Here is a 17839-nt window from a genome sequence, read left to right on the forward strand (position 1 = left end):
GGGAACATTTTCTCTTTTGGGATCCTATTCTAAAATGCAACCATCCCCAAATGTTAGAAGAGAGCAAGTCTTTAAGTTTCAGCTCAAAATGTGGTCCTCTGCAGGAAACCAAGATTCAGAATTAATTTCTGCAGCAGCTGCCTGGAGCAAAAAAAAAGTTGTCTGTAAGGAACTTTGTTATGTGTTATTCCTCAAACTTTTCTTGGGTTTGGAATAGCCTCTTACAAGCCACTTGCATCTTGAAACTTCAAGGTTTAGAAAGAGGAAAAAAATGAGTGATTTGTTTTTAATTCAGAGCCTTCAAGCAAAATTGGCATTAATAAGCAGTCTCTCCTAACCAAAACAATAAATTGAAATGTTGTCCTGCCTGAGATATGCTTATAAAAACAATACACTAATAGAACTGGCTTTATGGTTACATTAATTCCTGGCTTATCCTGCTTCCTCGGCCCACAAAATAACCATCCTTTTGATATGTCTAAGAGGTATGTATGTAAAGATATAATAGATCTATTGGTGAGAGACCAACATGATCGGGCAAGGACAAGCTGTCTCCGAGCTAACACGCCATTACATCATAGATGGCTTGCACCATTAAGAAGCCTAACAGACAGATTTGGATCCAGTGCAGGTCCAGTACTTAATGGGCCAAGGCAGTAAACACGTTCAACATGTGGTGACTGTACATCCCTCATGCTAGAAGCCTTTCAGAAAGCCTTAGGAAGGGAAAGCAGAGATACTGTAGGGGCCCCAGATTGTGGTATGAGGTAAACAGTGTAACATCATTGTTTGAACAGCAAGTAAACCACAGAGGAGGAAGCAAAAACCTTGTCTGATTGGTAACAGCATTTAATGTTTAGATCCAGGGAATAGATAAATGACATGGAAACATTTCTCTGGCTTGTCTGTAGTAACTACTTCTGCTGTGTCTTCTTTTTCCATCACCTGATCTTGGATAGGTGTCAGCCAGCTATGTCAGCAGTTTTGCTGGACTCTGAGGACTGGGAGGCTTAGTCGTGTAAAGTGGAAAACATTGGGCAACATTAATCCCAGAGCTGTTGTGCACAAGCATCAGCTCTTTTTGAAACAGGCTCCCTCGGTTCTGCATCATATTTATCTACTCTGCTTACTTAGGTGCATAAATAAGGATGTACAAAGCTTCTTTAAGATCCTGGTTGATGGTCCGGCAGCAGGTCAGGCCACATGGAGATAAAACTCCTGTTAGTTCATTACAGAGTCAATGAAAGTTTATTTCTTTGCCTAAAGCTGTAAAAGGTGGCCTACTCTTTTGGGAAAAACAGGATTATAGTCTTGCTTGTTAAACAGTACCATACTGACCTGAATGGAAATAATAACGTGTTGACTTGCAAATTTCTCATCAGCTGTTTGGCAGGTAAGAGCAGAATCAATGCACATTTTTCTTTTTGCACAATGGCTTCAGGCTGTGCAATCCTGGAGGTGTCAAATTTGTAGTCCTCCTAGGACAGTGGTATTGGAAAGGGGAAAAAGCCTCTCTGTGTTAATCTAGAACAGTGGCCACATTAACTTCTCAAAGACACACAACTTCTTTTTTTCCTTCTACTACTACAAATTTACACAGACCAAAAATAACATTATAAAGGGAAATTATACCTGGAAATTTAAACAAACAACCAAACAACAAACAGAAAACCCCCACCCCACCAAAACACAAACACAAAACCAAAAAACAGACCTAAAAGCCTGAGAAAGCAGGTTGAAAAGATAATTCAGCAGGGTTTTTTTCATTCCTTCTCTGTTTTCCTGTGAGACAGATGTTGTATGATGTCCTGGTTGTGTGCTCTTTGAGGAAGGAAGGGACTCTGAAGGATGCTTTATTATTCAGAGTGAGACAGGATTGTTCTTACCCCTGAGTAACAGAATGAAGTCATGTGGGAAGTGTATAGAAATCTGCTTGTTTTCCATTTCTTATTAATGTTTTTCTTCTGTCCTAGCCAGCATTCTACAAGCTCTCAGCTTTTCTCTGCAGCCAATCCTCTGTTTGCTTCAACCTGTAATTCAACTTTTGCTCCTATCCCTTCCCTTTTTACTCCTGGTTTCCCAAGCCTGTGTACTTGCAACAGATGTGCTGCTCTCTGCTGTTCCATTGCTTTGCTGCTTTCGTGTGAGTGCTCGACATTGTGACATGCAAGCAGAGAAGGGAAAACTCCTTGCTGATGATCAGGCAAGGGCGTTTTGTTGGTGTTAATGCCCTTCAGAGAACTTGAGTCTTGATCGAGCTTCACAACTAGTATACCTGAAACACAGTTGGGTGAGTTCCAGTTGTGATGGGTGTGTTAAATATTTCAGAGGAGATGACAAGTTCCAACTGGAAACTATGTAGAGTTACGTAGGATTCCTGTCCTGAAAACCTATTAATGTGCCCTTGAAAAGTGAATTAAATCAGTATAAAATTAACTCTGTTGTGATTGTTGTCCTCAAGTGGAGTTGTGGGATTGGTAGTAATTGCTAGGAGTCATTTTAAGACAGAAGAAGTTAGTATTGCCTACATGACTATGTGTTTATTATTTCGTATGAGGTCTGTGGGCCATATCCACCACTCATGCCACTCCAGTGCTGCTGTGTTAGCTTTCTTCATTCCTTTTGATATCTATTCAGTTTCTGCCCTCTCTTAAAAGGATACATAACAACCCACACAATTACAGAGAAACAAGGCTATTTGAATCATAGAATCACAGAATGGTTTGGGACCTTTGAAGGTCTTCTGGTCCAACCCCCCTACAGTAAGCAGGGACATCTTCAACTAGATCAGGCTGCTCAGAGCCCTGTCCAACCTGTCCTGGGATGTTTCCTGGGACAAGGCTCCTACCATCTCTCTGTGCTCCCTGTGCCAGTGTTTCACCACTTTCATTCTGCAAAATTCAAATTCTTCAGGTTCATCTGTGGCCTTTTCCCTCACCTCCTCCTATACCACATGTCACTTTTAACACATTTTATTAGATCTACATTTCAGGTAGCAGTTACATTTGGCATCTGAAGCTGTTGGTTTCACACTGTGTTGGAAACCGTCAGCAGTATATGACCAGTATACCTCATCCCTAATCCAGCACAGTAACAACTGGAGAACTGCAGTGCTTATTTCTTTAACTGATGTGGCATGTACCTAAATTTACCCTTTCAATAATGTACAATGAACTTGTTTCTGCTTCACCATTACAGTTACCTCACTGTTGACTTGCACATATGCACCTTTACAAAATGGCATGTTCTGCATTGAAAAAATGCATTGGTTGAATGAAGAAATCAGAGGATGTCATAGAATCCACTACTTGCACAATATGACAAATGTAGCTCTTCCTGAAACATAAAGTTCCAGCTGCTTAGGGCAATGTTTACAGTGTTGAATTCAGAAACACCATCTCAGTAAACAGCACGAAGTACACGGAACTTTTTGTGCACTCCAGCAGGAGGGGATAATATTTATCTTCTGTGTGTGTTTGGCCAGGAGAAAATTGAATGTTGGTGTTTCAAGACATCTGTGCTTGATACGTTTGTTTCATTAGTAACTGACTGCAGATCTGTTGTTTTAATGTACCTGTGCCAATTGCTTTTAACAATTTTTAGAGGAACATCCTTATTTATAGCTCACACAAGCAGAAAAGAAGTTGCTTCATTTTAGGTTTGAATACTTCTGGAAGTGGTTGTGGATTTATACAAGAACCATGCTACGACAGGTATTTTGGGAAGCTTGAGAAAAGAATAAATAATCTTTACAGTTTTGATAATCACTAGAAAAAGAAATCAGAGAGTTGTGAGGTCTGTTGGAACAGGTTGGACTTGATGATCCTTGGGGTCTCTTCCAACCTTAGTTACTGTGATACTGTGAAAATGAAGTCTTTTAAATAGTCTCCAAGACAGAAATACTAAGCCAGGTCTACTTTTTAATTTTTGAGAGAACATGTTTTCATTGGAGTAGTTACACAGCATGAAAGCTTTTCCACAGCTGCTTTAAATACCCATTTTTCATGACTCTATTTCTAGATCTGATTTCTTCTTTCCTTTTTATAAGCAACTCTCAGTTGCTTATAGAAACTGAACAAACACCATACATGTTTGTATATCATGTATATTTATTATGCATGTGCATAGTCATGGGCTAATGTTAAGTCTGTCTGCAAGTACTGGGAAGAATTCAATGAAAGATGATTTTCCCAAATTTTAGACTGGAGTAGGGGAGCAATTACTTGCCTGAAGCAGAAGCCTTTTCTCATACCTCTTCCCAAACTTTTTGGGTCATACCATGGAGGAATTACTAGGATTACTCACTAATTTCCTCCCTGCCTCTTGGAAGGTCCATTAGAGTTAAATGGGTCTGGGCAGAACATAGCCATGTTCCTGAAAACAAAGAACTAGAGTCAACTGTCCTCTTTTTACTTTCTAAGAGTGACAGTTCAGAAAGCCCCAGGATTCTTTATAGAATTGCTTTCAGCCAGTGGGGTTTATGCCACATGTTAAACAAACAAGCTGAAAACAGCAGAGGGAAGACTACAGGTGTGTGTCAGAATACCACAGTGGAGTTTGCTTCTATTATGTTCCTTTTTTAAATAGGCTGTGTATTGGAAAACTCATTTAAAGGCCTTTATGGTAAAGCCTCATTGGTAGGAAAACTAGACTGAAACAGGCATCTCCTTGAACAAATATGTCATGACAGTGAGTTAGTGGCAGTGCCGTTGGAAGTCTCATGAGGTCTTTTGCGCCTGGAACTTCATGCATTACACCTGCCTCTCTTCCCCAGTGTAGCACACAGCTCAACAGAAGTGTCTCTGTCCCTACAAGTTCTCCTTTGCTTAAACTGACTTGGCATCCTGAATAAGTACTTCAAATCCGATTCATATGGTTCTTGAAACTACCTGGCTGAAATAATGTCATTGCTTGCTGATTCACTATCCTATCACTACAGATTACCAAAGCACTGGAACGATTATCAAGCGCCTCCTGCCTATTTTTTTTATGAGAGAGTTTGGTTTGGGTTTTAGGTTTTGAGGTTTTTTTCACTTTGCTGAGTCATTGTTTACAAGGTCAATGTGGTCTTAAAAATACTTACTACTGAAGTACTAGAGTCATACCAGTTTCCACGTGGGCAGTGCTAAAGCCTTGTGACTGGCCAGCAGTGCATGGTGTTAGCCACTCGGTAACACCATTTCCTTTCACTTATTGTGAAAACTGTTTGGCTTGGATAGATGCAACAACTTTGAATCCCTGAACTGACCCTGATGTTTTCAAACTTATGAAATCCTTTTTAATTCTTGGTCTGTAGAAACTGAGGTTTAATGAAGTAACCATTCCAATTCCATATTTTGTCTGGGAGTAAAATATCTCTTGTGTAAAGATGCTATTAGCCTGGCAACTGCACTTTCCCTCACTCTTGCTCTTTCTCCCAGTGGAGCTTAGCAGCCTCAGAGTTGTTTCGTTTCAATGCCTTGGTCCATGGTCAAATGCAAAGCACAAGACCTATGCAAAAATCTCCTTTCTGTAAACAACGGTGTGTGGGCATTGTGCAGCCTTGCCTGCAGCTGTGAAGCTATGGCAGCAGTTCAGGTTTACATCCTACGTACACTACTCTGTGGATCCCAGGTAGGTAGGGAAACATCGGTTCTTTCTTCTGTGATGACAGGTCTGTGGTGACAGGCTAGACTTGATGATCCTTGAGGTCTCTTCCAACCCTGGTGACTCTGTGATTGTACGTGTGCGTGTCTTGTGACTTTACCAATAGCAACTGTACCAAACTAAACCTTTTAACGAAATGCAAATCCACAGATCCATGTAAAATACTTTCAGCATAGTAGTACATTATCCTGTTTTTACTGGGTTTATGCAACCTGATTTTCATGGAGTACTGTCTTGAAAGACTGCTTTGTAAATCTATAAATGTGAAGAATACATCTGTACCCTGCTCTGGCAGTGGGGTTGGACTTGATGATCTCCAGAGATCACTTCCAACCCACATCATTCTGTGATTAAACACAATGGGTATATCTGATAGTCACTTCTGCATCATGGTTGTTTAGTCATAGAATCATAGAATCAGTAAGTTTGGAAGAGACCTCAAAGATCATCAAGTCCAACCTGTCACCCAAGACCTCATGACTACTAAACCATGGCAGCAAGTGCCACGTCCAGTCCCCTCTTAAGCACCACAGGGATGGTGACTTCACCACCTCCCTGGGCAGCCAAACCCAACGGCTCACAACTCTTTCTGTGAGGAACTTTCTCCTCACTTTGAGCCTAAACTTCCCCTGGCACAGCTTGAGTCTATGTCCTTTTGTTCTGGTGCTGGTTGCCTGGGAGAAGAGACCAACCTCTTCCTGGCTACAACATCCCTTCAGGTAGTTGTAGAGAGCAGTAAGGTTTCCCCGTAGCCTCCTCTTCTCCAGGCTAAACAACCCCAGCTCCCTCAGCCTCTCCTCATAGGGCTTGTGCTCGAGGCCCCTCACCAGCCTTGTTGCCCTTCTCTGGATATGTTCAAGAGTCTCAATATCCTTCTTAAATTGAGGGACCCAGAACTGGACACAGGACTCAAGGTGTGGCCTAACCAGTGCAGAGTACAGGGGCACAATGACTTCCCTGCTCCTGATGGGCACACTATTCTTGATGCAGGCCAGGATGCCATTTGCCTTCTTGGCCACCTGGGCACACTGCTGGCTCATGTTCAGCCAGCTCTCAATCAGTACCTCCAGGTCCCTTTCTGTTTGGCTGCTCTCCAGCCACTCCGACCTGAGCCTGTAGTGCTGTATGGGGTTGTTGTGGCCAAAGCACAGCACCCGACACTGGGACTTACTGAATATCATCATGTTGGACTCTGCCCATCTGTCCAGCCTGTCAGGGTCCCTCTGCAGAGCCCTCCAACCCTCTAACCAAGCAACACCTGCTCCCAACTTGGTGTCATCTGCAAATTTACTGACTGACTCAATCCCCTTATCCAGATCATCAATAAAGATATTAGAATAGAATAGAATAGACCAGACCAGATTGGAAGAGACCTTCAAGATCATCGTGTCCAACCTATCATCCAACACCACCCAATCAACTAAACCATGCAATTGAACAGGATGGGGCCCAGCACTGATCCCTGGGGGACACCACTAGTGACTGGCTGCCAGCTGGATGTGGCACCATTCACCACCACTCTCTGGGCTCAGCCCTCCAGCCAGTTCCTAACCCAGCACAGAGTGCTGCTGTCCAAGCCACAGGCTGACAGCTTGGCCAGGAGTTTGCTGTGGGGAACAGTGTCAAAGGCCTTGCTGAAGTCCAGGTAGACTACATCCACAGCCTGCCCCACATCCACCAGGTAGGTCACCTGATCATAGAAGGAGATCAGGTTGGTCAGGCAGGACCTGCCCTTCCTAAATCCATGCTGTCTGGATCTGATCCCTTGGCTATCCTGCAGGTGTGCGGTGATTGCCCCCAAGATGATCTGCTCCATAATTTTCCCTGGCACTGAGGTCAGGCTGACAGGCCTGTAGTTTGCAGGTTCACCCATCTGGCCCTTCTTGTGGATGGGCATCACACTGGCCAGTTTCCAGTCATCTGGGACCTCACCGGTGAGCCAGGACTGGTGGTAAATGACAGAGAGCAGCTTGGCCAGCTCATCTGCCAGCTCTCTCAGCACCCTAGGATGGATCCCATCTGGTCCCATGGACTTGTGAGTATCCAAGTGGACCATCAAGTCCCAAACTAATTCCTCATGGATTTCAGGGGTACTATACTGCTTCCTGCCCCCATGTACCAGTTCAGGAGGCCAGTTCTCCTGAGGTTCTCCTGCCTTACTGTTGAAAATGGTGGCAAAGAAGGTATTTAGTACCTCAGCCTTTTCCTCATCTTTAGTTACAATGTTCCCCTCCAGGTCCAATAAAGAGTGGAGGTTCTTCTTGCCTCTCTTTTTAGCATTAATGTATTTATTAAAATGCTTTTTATTATCTTTCACAGCAGTGGCCAGTTTAAGTTCTAACTGGGCTTTTGCCTCTCAAATTTTTCTCCAACATGATCTAACAACACCCTTAAACGTATCACAAGTTGCCTCCCTCCCTTTTCAAAGGCAATGCACCCTCTTTTTTTCCCTTAATTCGTTCAAGAGCTGCTTGCTCATCCAGGCCGGTCGCCTTCCCCGCTGGCTCATCGTTCAACACCTGGGAACTGCCAGTTCCTGTGCCTAGTCAGGCCAGTATAATTCCTGAACGGGGTAACATGAAGCATCAGAACATTTTGCTGTTTATCAGTGGCTTGCATGACTCACAGAGCTCCAGTTTCTGATGGCTAGTTCCTTTTTCTACCTAAATAGCCACCTATGTGCACACACAGTGTTTATCTAGGAGTTTCACAATTATACATTGTTCAGCACAGAAAAAGAAGAATCGAGAGTTGTCCTTATGCAGAATTATGTTTACACATTCATGGTATCTGTGAGGGAATCAGCAAACTTTGAATGCCTGGCTCTGGGCTTCTGTAGAATCCATGAACAGGTTCAGGTTGTTCATGTTCTCTAGCAAAGACTGAAGACCTACTTCAGAGGGCTTAGCAGCAAGTTAAATACTGGGTGATGATTGGAGGAGATGCTTGTCTATCATCACTGCAAAGCATGGTTTCTCAGAGCAGGGACAGCCCACCCTGTAATGTGGTGGAAAGGGTGGTGCTGTAGGGAGGCCATGAAAGGGGCTGGGCTCAGCTGCCACTAGAGGGCAAAGCAGATGTGGGCCCTGGGCTCTCCTTCCATCTTCACAGTTGTGGACTTATTTGTGCTGTCTTGAGTCAACCCAAGTCCTAGAAACAGGCTTTGAACACTGGTGCATATCACGCTTCACATTCAGCCTTGCTATAGTAACAGATCTGGTTTTCTTTTTCCTGGTCATATATGTCTGGGTTTAAACATCTTTTGCCCATAAGGCAGAAACTTCTGCTGCAAAAGTTTTAGGCACAGCAGGGTTATTATTTTGTGCAGGATTTTTCCTAGCCTTTGTTCCAAGGTCTGATTCAGTAGGGGTAGCAGAAGGAATCACTCATCTGCTGCTTATCTCTGGGCTCAGTTATCTGCATATGGTTTACAACATGTGAACCCTACAGTACAACACAGCCCCTTTGCAAGGCAGCACCAGTCATTTGTCTTCGCTGTATGGAAAGTTTCCCACTGACAGGCAGGCTGCTCTATTTTGAATCCCAAAGGTTACCATTGAAGTGGTAGATGGCCCCGACACCGAGACGGACAAGGATCTGCAGAGAGCAAGCATCAAGCCTAGCTGGCCAGTCCCATCACCTGACTGGAGAAACTGGTGGCAGAGGTCCTCCACCTTGACTCGTATGAGCAGTGGTGACCAGGACTACAAATATGACAGCACTACTGAGGACAGCAACTTCCTAAACCCTCTTGGTGGGTGGGATAGCCATGCACCCAGTCACCGGACATTTGAGTCCAAGGAGCAGCCAGAGTATGGTGAGTTTGTGTTCCAGGCCTCTTATGGGCATTTGGGATTGTAAAAATGGTTTGGGAGAAATGAGAATGGTGAGGCATTGCTGAAAGCAGGCCAAGCAAAATGGAATGGCTTTTCCTCATCAGCTTTTAAACACAAATGTGTGCAGATGCACAAGCTCTACTGTGGTAGCTGCATTCCACCAGTAGGTCTGTAATCTTGAAAATCATAAGGAAACCTTTATTTAGTCCTAAGTGCACTTTTTTAAACAAGCAAAGGAAACAAGGTTTCATGTTTATTTTTAGAGCAAGGATAAGTACAAATTTAGAATAGTATGGCGGTTTGGGACTCAAAATAGAATTATTGAATGAATAAGCAAGATCTAAAACGTGGTAGGATTTGGTGAACACACAAACAGGATGAGTTGTGTTGGTGCTTGTGTGGGGAGCGGCACATGCAGCAGGAACATTGTGTATTTGCGTGTGCAGTTCTCTCCCAGATGTGTCCTGGCAAAACCAATTGTTTTCAGCTTGTGTATTAAACACTTGCAGAAACTAGAAACAGCGGAGCTACAGCTCCTCTCTCTGCCCCAGTGGTCTGGAGCTGTCCACAGGGCATGGGCGGGAGGGAAGGGATCCAATGTGTGCTCACAGGTAGCTCAGAGCTTCTCAGGTTTCAGCTCTGTATAAACATAGAAGATTTCTAGTTAGAGCAGGGTTTTGCTTGGACCCTGGTGCTTCTCTGTCATTCTTCTAGATGCTGCAGAGTTGCTGTCATACACTGGTTAAGTTTTGGTTACCTGAATGTCCTAGAGCCTAAACAATAGAGACATCTTTTGTGGGGTGGTGCATTTAGACACATACATACATGTTAAATTTTTGGCCAGAAGGTTACAGTCTATCCCTTCTTTCTGCACCTGCATTGATTTGTGGGCACACGTTACAGACAAGAATTCATATATTAGGTAGTTATTCATTTAGGCAGAATATAATTGCTTGCACAGATAAATGTGGTAGAATGAAAAATAAGAACTACAAATAGAAAAGTAGGAAGAACAGGTTGAGCTCCAGATGAAAATCTGACATGGCATATTTAAGAGTAGTTACTGTCTGTTTCATAGCACAATATAAACACTGGACAGGCCTAAAAATTATCCTAGAGCTCTTTGACATACACCAGAGCACCTTACTAATTGGAAAAGTCCTGTCTTTCTGAAAATGTCATGAACCACCAGCCTTGGCCAGAAGGATGTAGCAGCAGATCCCACCCATATTCAGCTTTTGTTCTAGTTCCATCCATTGGCCCATTCACACATTTCACAGCTCCCTCATCCTGCCCCTGCCAATAAGCACCACAGGGCTCTGCCTGCTCTTATTGGGCCTCCTGGGCTGGGCTGTTTGACAAGCGTTGCACCTGCTTGCCCTCCGTCTCCCTTGACATCCACATGGAGAGAAAAATGCAGAGTTGGAAAAGAGCTGGGGAAGGACAGCAGGGCCTGGCAGAAAGGACCAGTCACATTTTCTTAAGATATCTTCAGACTGCTGTAGTGCCTGCCTCTTGGCAAAGCCCAGGATCACAGGTCTTGGCACACAGACAGTTGCCATGCTCCCACCCACCTCATACCTGGACACCTGATTTGGTGTAGGGAAAGGAGAAACGGCACATAAGGTCCCTGCCACAAGAAACTTGCATCTAAGCTGCATGCTACAAGCAAGATCTATAACCTTCCCATACTTGTGGCAATAAATGTTTAATAGCACCCCACAGAGTTGTCATCAGTTATTACATGTGGTACAAATCAAGTTACATGTTCTACTAACCAGTGCAGGAAGCCCACAGACAACAGGGCAGGGCGGGGGGAGTAGGAATTGCATGTAGCACGGAGGCCAGTGCAGGCAGGGATCTGTCTGTGTGCCTTGCCTCGCGTACACCTCCAGCCTCTACCAAGCAAGCCTGCCTCAGAGTCACCACACATGATTTTGCTCTGCTGGTTTAACCCAGATGAGCAAAGGCTGTGAGTTATGGTCATTTAAACACCCACTGTAAGTTGCAGAGAAATCCATTAAGCCAAATGTTCCCTAGCAAGAGACAGCACTCAGCACAGGGAGGCAAAAGTGAAAGCATGAAAACTGGGACTGGTTCATGGACTCCAGTTGGTGGCCTTCACAAAGTGAAATGTGCTACTGTTAACTTGGTAAAAAAAGAAGTCTGGTTCTAAGGAGTCTAGGTACCAAGAGTGGCACTGAGCTGTAACGGCACATACTGGGTATTGTTTGCCCTTGGCTGTCTACCAGAAGAGGAGAAAGTTGTTTTGTTTTCAGAAGGTTCTGGGTAGTAAACAGGTTTGATGTGATTTAATAGTTCACATGAAACACTACAAATTACATGTTGTTCTGAGAGCAAGGTGCACATGTGGTTCTCTATATCCATGGCAGTGTTCCTGTAATAACTGTTTCCTGTTCAAGGGACTGAAAAACAAAACGGCAATTTTCATGCATGACCCTCAGCCTCCCATGGCCCAGCATTCATTGTGTCCTAAAAGTTAAGCAAGTCTTGTTGTACTATTGATGTGTGTTTTGAGAAGAAGAAAAAGAAAACTTTGTTTATCCTCTGCCTGATTAGTCTGTGGTCAGAAAACTTTCATATAGAGAGGGAAATTATATGAGTAGATGTGTACTGTAGTTCATGACCTAGTTTTGCAGCTGAGGATTCTTAGCTGCCAAAAGGTCAAAAGAGAAAGGAAATATTTTTTTTGAATACTGCTGCATGCATTTCCCTGAGGATCATCAAGTGTGAAAACCATTTAAACAGCAGGCTTATACCTGGCATCTAGCCCAAGCTTCAGGTAGAGACATCTGGATTCCATTCCTCCTTTGCCTTCTTAATAAAAACCACTACACAGTAGTTTGGGGTAGTAGGAGTTTTGTTTCTTCATTTCCTTCCCCATCTTTGTTCTTCTTACACAGATTATATTGATGGTGAGGGAGAATGGAGCCCATGGTCCCTTTGTAGTGTTACCTGCGGGAGCGGCAACCAGAAGCGGACAAGGTCCTGCGGGTATGCCTGCACTGCCACGGAGTCACGGACCTGCGACAGGCCCAACTGCCCAGGTGTGATCACAGTCATGCGAACAGTTGTCGAGGGGAGAGGCGGTCAAGGACGTGGTAGGAGAGCCTTCCTGTACGCAGAGCCCAGGGCCCATTTGTTCCCTGTCTGGGTAGGAGTTTTGGTGGGAAGAGACACACTGGTTTTCAGGGACATCTATGAAACGGCAAGTTCTTTGCTAGTAATAACATGCTGCTAGATGCAGTCCACTCTCCCCTGGGACTTAAAAGACAAATACAGGCTTTTTTTAGGTTACAGCAGTCAGTTTTGTGCACAATATGTTTTGTATTCCAAAGGGTGTGATCTGCTCTCTTGGAACAAATTTGTATTCATTTTAGAATTTCAAAACAGTTGTGCTGACTGTTACCTCAGTAAGCTCCTGTTTTGCTGTGCAGTGAGTGGGCTTGTCTGGTATCTCCCACTCAGTCAATGGCTTTTTTGGTTTCTGCCTTATGTATGCCAAGTTGCTTTAAGCCTCCATATGTACTAATACAGAAAAAATACTTTAAATACCTGCTTTTTGTTTCACAACAGAGATTTTGGCTTCATTCGGCATTAAGCTACAAAATTTAAGTCAGTGTTACGGTAGAAATGTCCTCTCCATTTCATTACACATTGCTTGATAATTGGAGAACTATCGAACAGCAAGTCTGGTCCCGCAGCAGCTGTGCAGGATGAAGGCCTGTAGAGTTTTGGCTTGGATGCATTCAGGAAATCTGACCAAGAAGCCATACTGTAGCCCCTTCCCATCCACAGGCACTGATAATTAAATGCCAATGATGGAGGTGTCCTTACCATCATGCAGTTTTTACTTTGGTGAAAGTGGGGCTGAGCACTCAAACCTGCAGCATAAAAGTTTAAAGCTGCTATGCAAAAGAATAGAATAGAATAGAATGACCCAGGTTGGAAGAGACCTTCAAGATCACCGCGTCCAACCCATCAACCAATCCAACACCACCTAAACAACTAACCCATGGCACCAAGCACCCCATCAAGTCTCCTCCTGAAAACCTCCAATGAACTTCCCTGTGATGTCCTCTAAATGCTGCTATGTATCTGGATTTAGCTGTCATGCAGTGGTGCAGCAGTGGTGCAGCAGTGGTTGTCACAATGCATGGCATATGTGCAATTTCATTATTTCCCGAGGTTGGAGAGAAGTAAAAACACATGCCATGGTGGTGTGCATTTCACTGAGTTTGCTTAATGACTCTCTCTCTCAGAGAGAGAGAGACTCAGAGAGACAGAAATTCTTAAACTGGAGGTCATGTTTTTTGATGGGAATTGAAATGTCAGCAGTGATGGAGAAAAGACTTAGAAACCTCAGTGGGAGGGCTGGAGAAGCTTCTGACTCATAGATAGATGTGTGCATCCATTGCGAGGGAATGTCTGCGAGGCAGTTCAGGAGAAAAATGTTTCTGGATGCTCTCATACATACACAAACCTCAGTAATAAGGGGTTAATTCCAGAAGAAAGCTTGTAGCCCCCAGTTACATTCTCCAGTGTTTATTACCAGCTAGCATCAAACAGTGGCAAACTTGAAAGAATATATTATGCCATATAACAGACCCCCAGCGATCAGCAAGCAAAATATATTCACTCTTTGAGGCCGTGCTGACATTTTTAAAATGACAAGGGCAAAGCTCAGCTTCTGCTGTTTATAATTCCAGCAGTGAATTACTGCCTTGTAATGGGTTCTTGGGTATCTATTATTCTGCATCTACTGCTGAAGTTAAGGCAAAACCCTATGGTAATTGTATCAAAAAGCAGCCTGAGGCTGTTCTGAAGTTTGCAAGCCACTTAGTCTTAGTTCAGAAGATCAGGAGAAAGTTCACTGGCAAGAAGATGAATGGTGAGCAGACTTCATTATGAACCATGTCGTTTTCATGTATGAAAGAGTTTTCTGCCCTTTTTGGTGGTCTTTAATTCTGTGGTGAGGTAAAAAACTCCCAAGCCAATGTTCCTTTGGGGAGATGCTTGTTTTAAGGCTACAAGTACAGAAACACTGGGACACATTAGGCTGGTAGATAGGCCAGGCTAAAGCAGCAGCGAGAAGATATTTACTTTGGCACATTGTAAATGTAATCTAAATTCCATAAGTGGAGAACTTTTGACATTTGGGCTAAGATAATGCTCTTTCTAACACCACAGGTTCCTGGGTCGTTATACTTTTAAATGACTACTCCCTCCAGCAGCAGCTCTAGGTTACTTCTCTGCCGAACAACAGCACCTTGCAGAGCTGGGGAAGGAGGTGGTGGCAGGGAGGCAGCTGATGGCATTGGGCTTTTATTGGGAAAATACCACCACCACTAACTGTTTGTCTTAGGGATTGAAGATACCTTCCGGACAGCTGCCACAGAAGTCAGCTTACTTGCAGGAAGTGAAGACTTCAACGCTACTAAACTGTTTGAAGTTGGTAAGCAGCCTAGTCGGTTGTTCAGTAACAGATAAGAGAGTTCCTTATACTATCTTGGTTCGACCCTTGCTGTGGGACCAGGATTTTGAGTTGACCTTTAAAAATGTCAGTAATAATGGCTATTTATTATCTTGCTTAAGTTTACAATCTGAATCTTAGCTTGCCACTGCCACGGAATCTTTCTTCTCTTGGATTTTAACAAGTTTCTACACTTTTTGCATTACAAAATGGAGTGAAAAGGCTCAAACATCATTCAGCATTTTGCTGAAATTGCCTTGAATGGAAGATACTGTAAGAGCATTTAAGGTTCAGCTGTCACATTAAAAAAAAGCAAAAAAAGGCAGTTACTTTTATGAGCATGCCAAAGCTTTTGTAAGTGTGTGTGCTGTGGTGGAGCTAGTCAAAGCTATTTTATAGGGCATGACTTGATGCTGATCTATATAAACTTAGCCCAGCCTCTAATGTTCTGATTTCATCCTTCCAAAGAAACCAGGGTGTAGTCCCTTTTAGACACTGGATACTGGACTAATTGGATAAACAATGTACTCCAGCACCTCCCTGCTATAGTATAGAGAACAGTGGTGAGAGACAGCTGGGATGAGGCTCTTTAAGGAGACAGAAAAGCAGGACACAGATCACTAAGTAAATATTTTGCAAGAATGTTTGCTGTAAGGGTTTTAGGTCCCAGTGTTTGCCTTATTCCAGAGTTCGGTAAAGTAAGTGCGGAGCAAGATGTACAGGGTTTTTTTGAGAGCCCGTGGCATGACACAGACACCTTAAATAATGTTTTAGGAAGGAGATATTTATATGGATTATCTTGCAAAATAATAAAGTGCCAGTATTAAATACGCTACTAATCTATAAATCTCTTTAACCCCCAGCTATGAGTCATGGCTCTAGTGCCATTAAATCCTCCTAATGTACAGACACTCTATATCACATATGCCCTTTTAGAATCTGAATCACTTTTGGCTGCATTTGCCAGCTAACATGTCAGTCTCTGTGACTGAAATACAGCTGCTTGAAATATCCCTTTGGGAAGGTAGAGACCAAGTAGATAAAAGCATTTGTTAGTTAAAAGAAAGACTGGAACAGGGCTTAATAATGAACTTCAGAAAAAGTAGCCGAGGCCATGCTTGCCGTCTTGGTATTTCTAGTATCATGAGAGCCTTCATCCTTCAAGCTCTGAATCAGCACCGTGCTTGTGTTGGCTGGGAGTTTAAGATGAAGAGTGGCATCAAATCACTGTGATTTCCCTGTCAGTTCTGTTACCTGCAAACCCACAACAGTGCTTTTTGTGCTTACACAGGAATAGCAGCAGCTCAATTAGCCTTTGCCAGGTAGAAGAAATGACAAAGACCCTTACTGGCATGGTCTGCACTGTGATTCAGACTAGCACTGCTTGAGGTCCCAGAGCCAGTCACAGGTGTCATTTCTTTATCTGAGAGGATGGCACACTCCAGGCAGGGAAGCAAGTTTGGACTGCCTTGTTAAGCAAAGCTATTCCTATACTGTTGTGTTATTGATGCTGCTGATAGGATCTGGGATGCTGCATAATGTACCTGAAGCTTCCATTTCCTGCCTTTGAACAGATACAGATAGCTGTGAAAGATGGATGAGCTGCAAAAGCGAGTTCTTGAAGAAATATATGCACAAAGTGGTCAATGATCTTCCCAGCTGCCCATGCTCCTACCCCAGGGAAGTTGCATACAGCACTGCTGAAATCTATGATCGAATTAAGAGGAAAAGCTTTCGCTGGAAAGATGCAAGTGGTCCGAAGGAAAAACTGGAGATCTATAAGCCCACTGCACGGTACTGCATCCGCTCCATGCTCTCTTTGGAAAGCACAACACTTGCAGCACAACACTGCTGCTATGATGATAATATGCAGCTGATCACCAGAGGGAAAGGGGCAGGTACACCAAACCTTATCAGCATCGAATTCTCAGCAGAGCTCCATTACAAAGTGGACATTCTGCCTTGGATTATATGCAAAGGCGACTGGAGCCGGTACAATGAAGCACGGCCCCCAAACAATGGGCAGAAGTGTACAGAAAACCCTTCCGATGAAGACTACTACAAGCAATTCCAAGAAGCGAGGGAATACTGATTTTCTTCCTCTTCAGGCACAAAATAGCATTCATTTCCTGGATGCCAAAGAGCTAATCACGGCTGCTGCACAGCCTCCTTGGCAGGGTTGCTCAGTTTCTTTCTAATGAATGTACATAGCTGTAATATAATACATAAGTATTTCTCATAGTGTGTGTAATTTATAAACACGTATCTCTTTCTCTCACACACACCTGTTTTTACATACAGACATACATAAAACCTGTCCTGGTAGGATTTTATACTGCAATAACATTCATTTAATAATGTGCATTTAATTTTAATTCCCAACTATAACAGAAATGTGAGGTGAGGAGGGGGATGGGCAGCTGCCATCATCATCCATCAGGCCCCATGGCCCCAGCTGAGGAGGGCATAGATTTAAAAGCTGTTCTAAACAATCAGGTTGAGGAGTGTACTCTTCCATATAGGAATGGTTTAAAAGATTAATGCACCTACAGCATCCATTTTCTCTAGAACTGATTTCATGAGTAGTCATATCTAAGAAAGGAAGGGGTTTTTTTGGGTCTGGTTTGTAGGTTTTGGTTTGGGGTTTTTTGACAGGGCAATACTCAAAAATGAACGTATAAACAGTTGCAATTTTTCCTTGGAATTCTTCCTGTTACCATCTAGCTCAGGTCTTTGCAGTCTACCTGGGGTAGGCTCACAGGCAGATATAGCTATGGAAAAAAAGTCCCAATGTAGTGATTCTGCAAGAGGTACACACACTCCACTCCTGGACACATTTACAGGCACAGAGCTACTGCTGCCA

General features: G+C 43.5%; 1 protein-coding gene across 1 annotated transcript in view; it reads left to right on the forward strand.

The window, feature by feature from the left end:
• The window catches only part of ISM1 (isthmin 1), a gene marked incomplete at its 5' end in the record, with an annotated part of 39245 nt that extends 22035 nt beyond the window's left edge, over nucleotides 1-17210 (forward strand). Inside the window, 4 exons of the mRNA XM_054180182.1 lie at nucleotides 9196-9463; nucleotides 12407-12550; nucleotides 14869-14958; nucleotides 16551-17210. Coding sequence (XP_054036157.1) covers nucleotides 9196-9463; nucleotides 12407-12550; nucleotides 14869-14958; nucleotides 16551-17068 — 1020 coding nt within the window. The remainder of the gene's footprint in view (nucleotides 1-9195; nucleotides 9464-12406; nucleotides 12551-14868; nucleotides 14959-16550) is intronic.
• Nucleotides 17211-17839: the final 629 nt, after the last annotated feature.

Source organism: Dryobates pubescens, chromosome 3, assembly GCF_014839835.1.
Source record: "Dryobates pubescens isolate bDryPub1 chromosome 3, bDryPub1.pri, whole genome shotgun sequence".
In the NCBI taxonomy this organism is placed as follows: Eukaryota; Metazoa; Chordata; class Aves; order Piciformes; family Picidae; genus Dryobates; species Dryobates pubescens.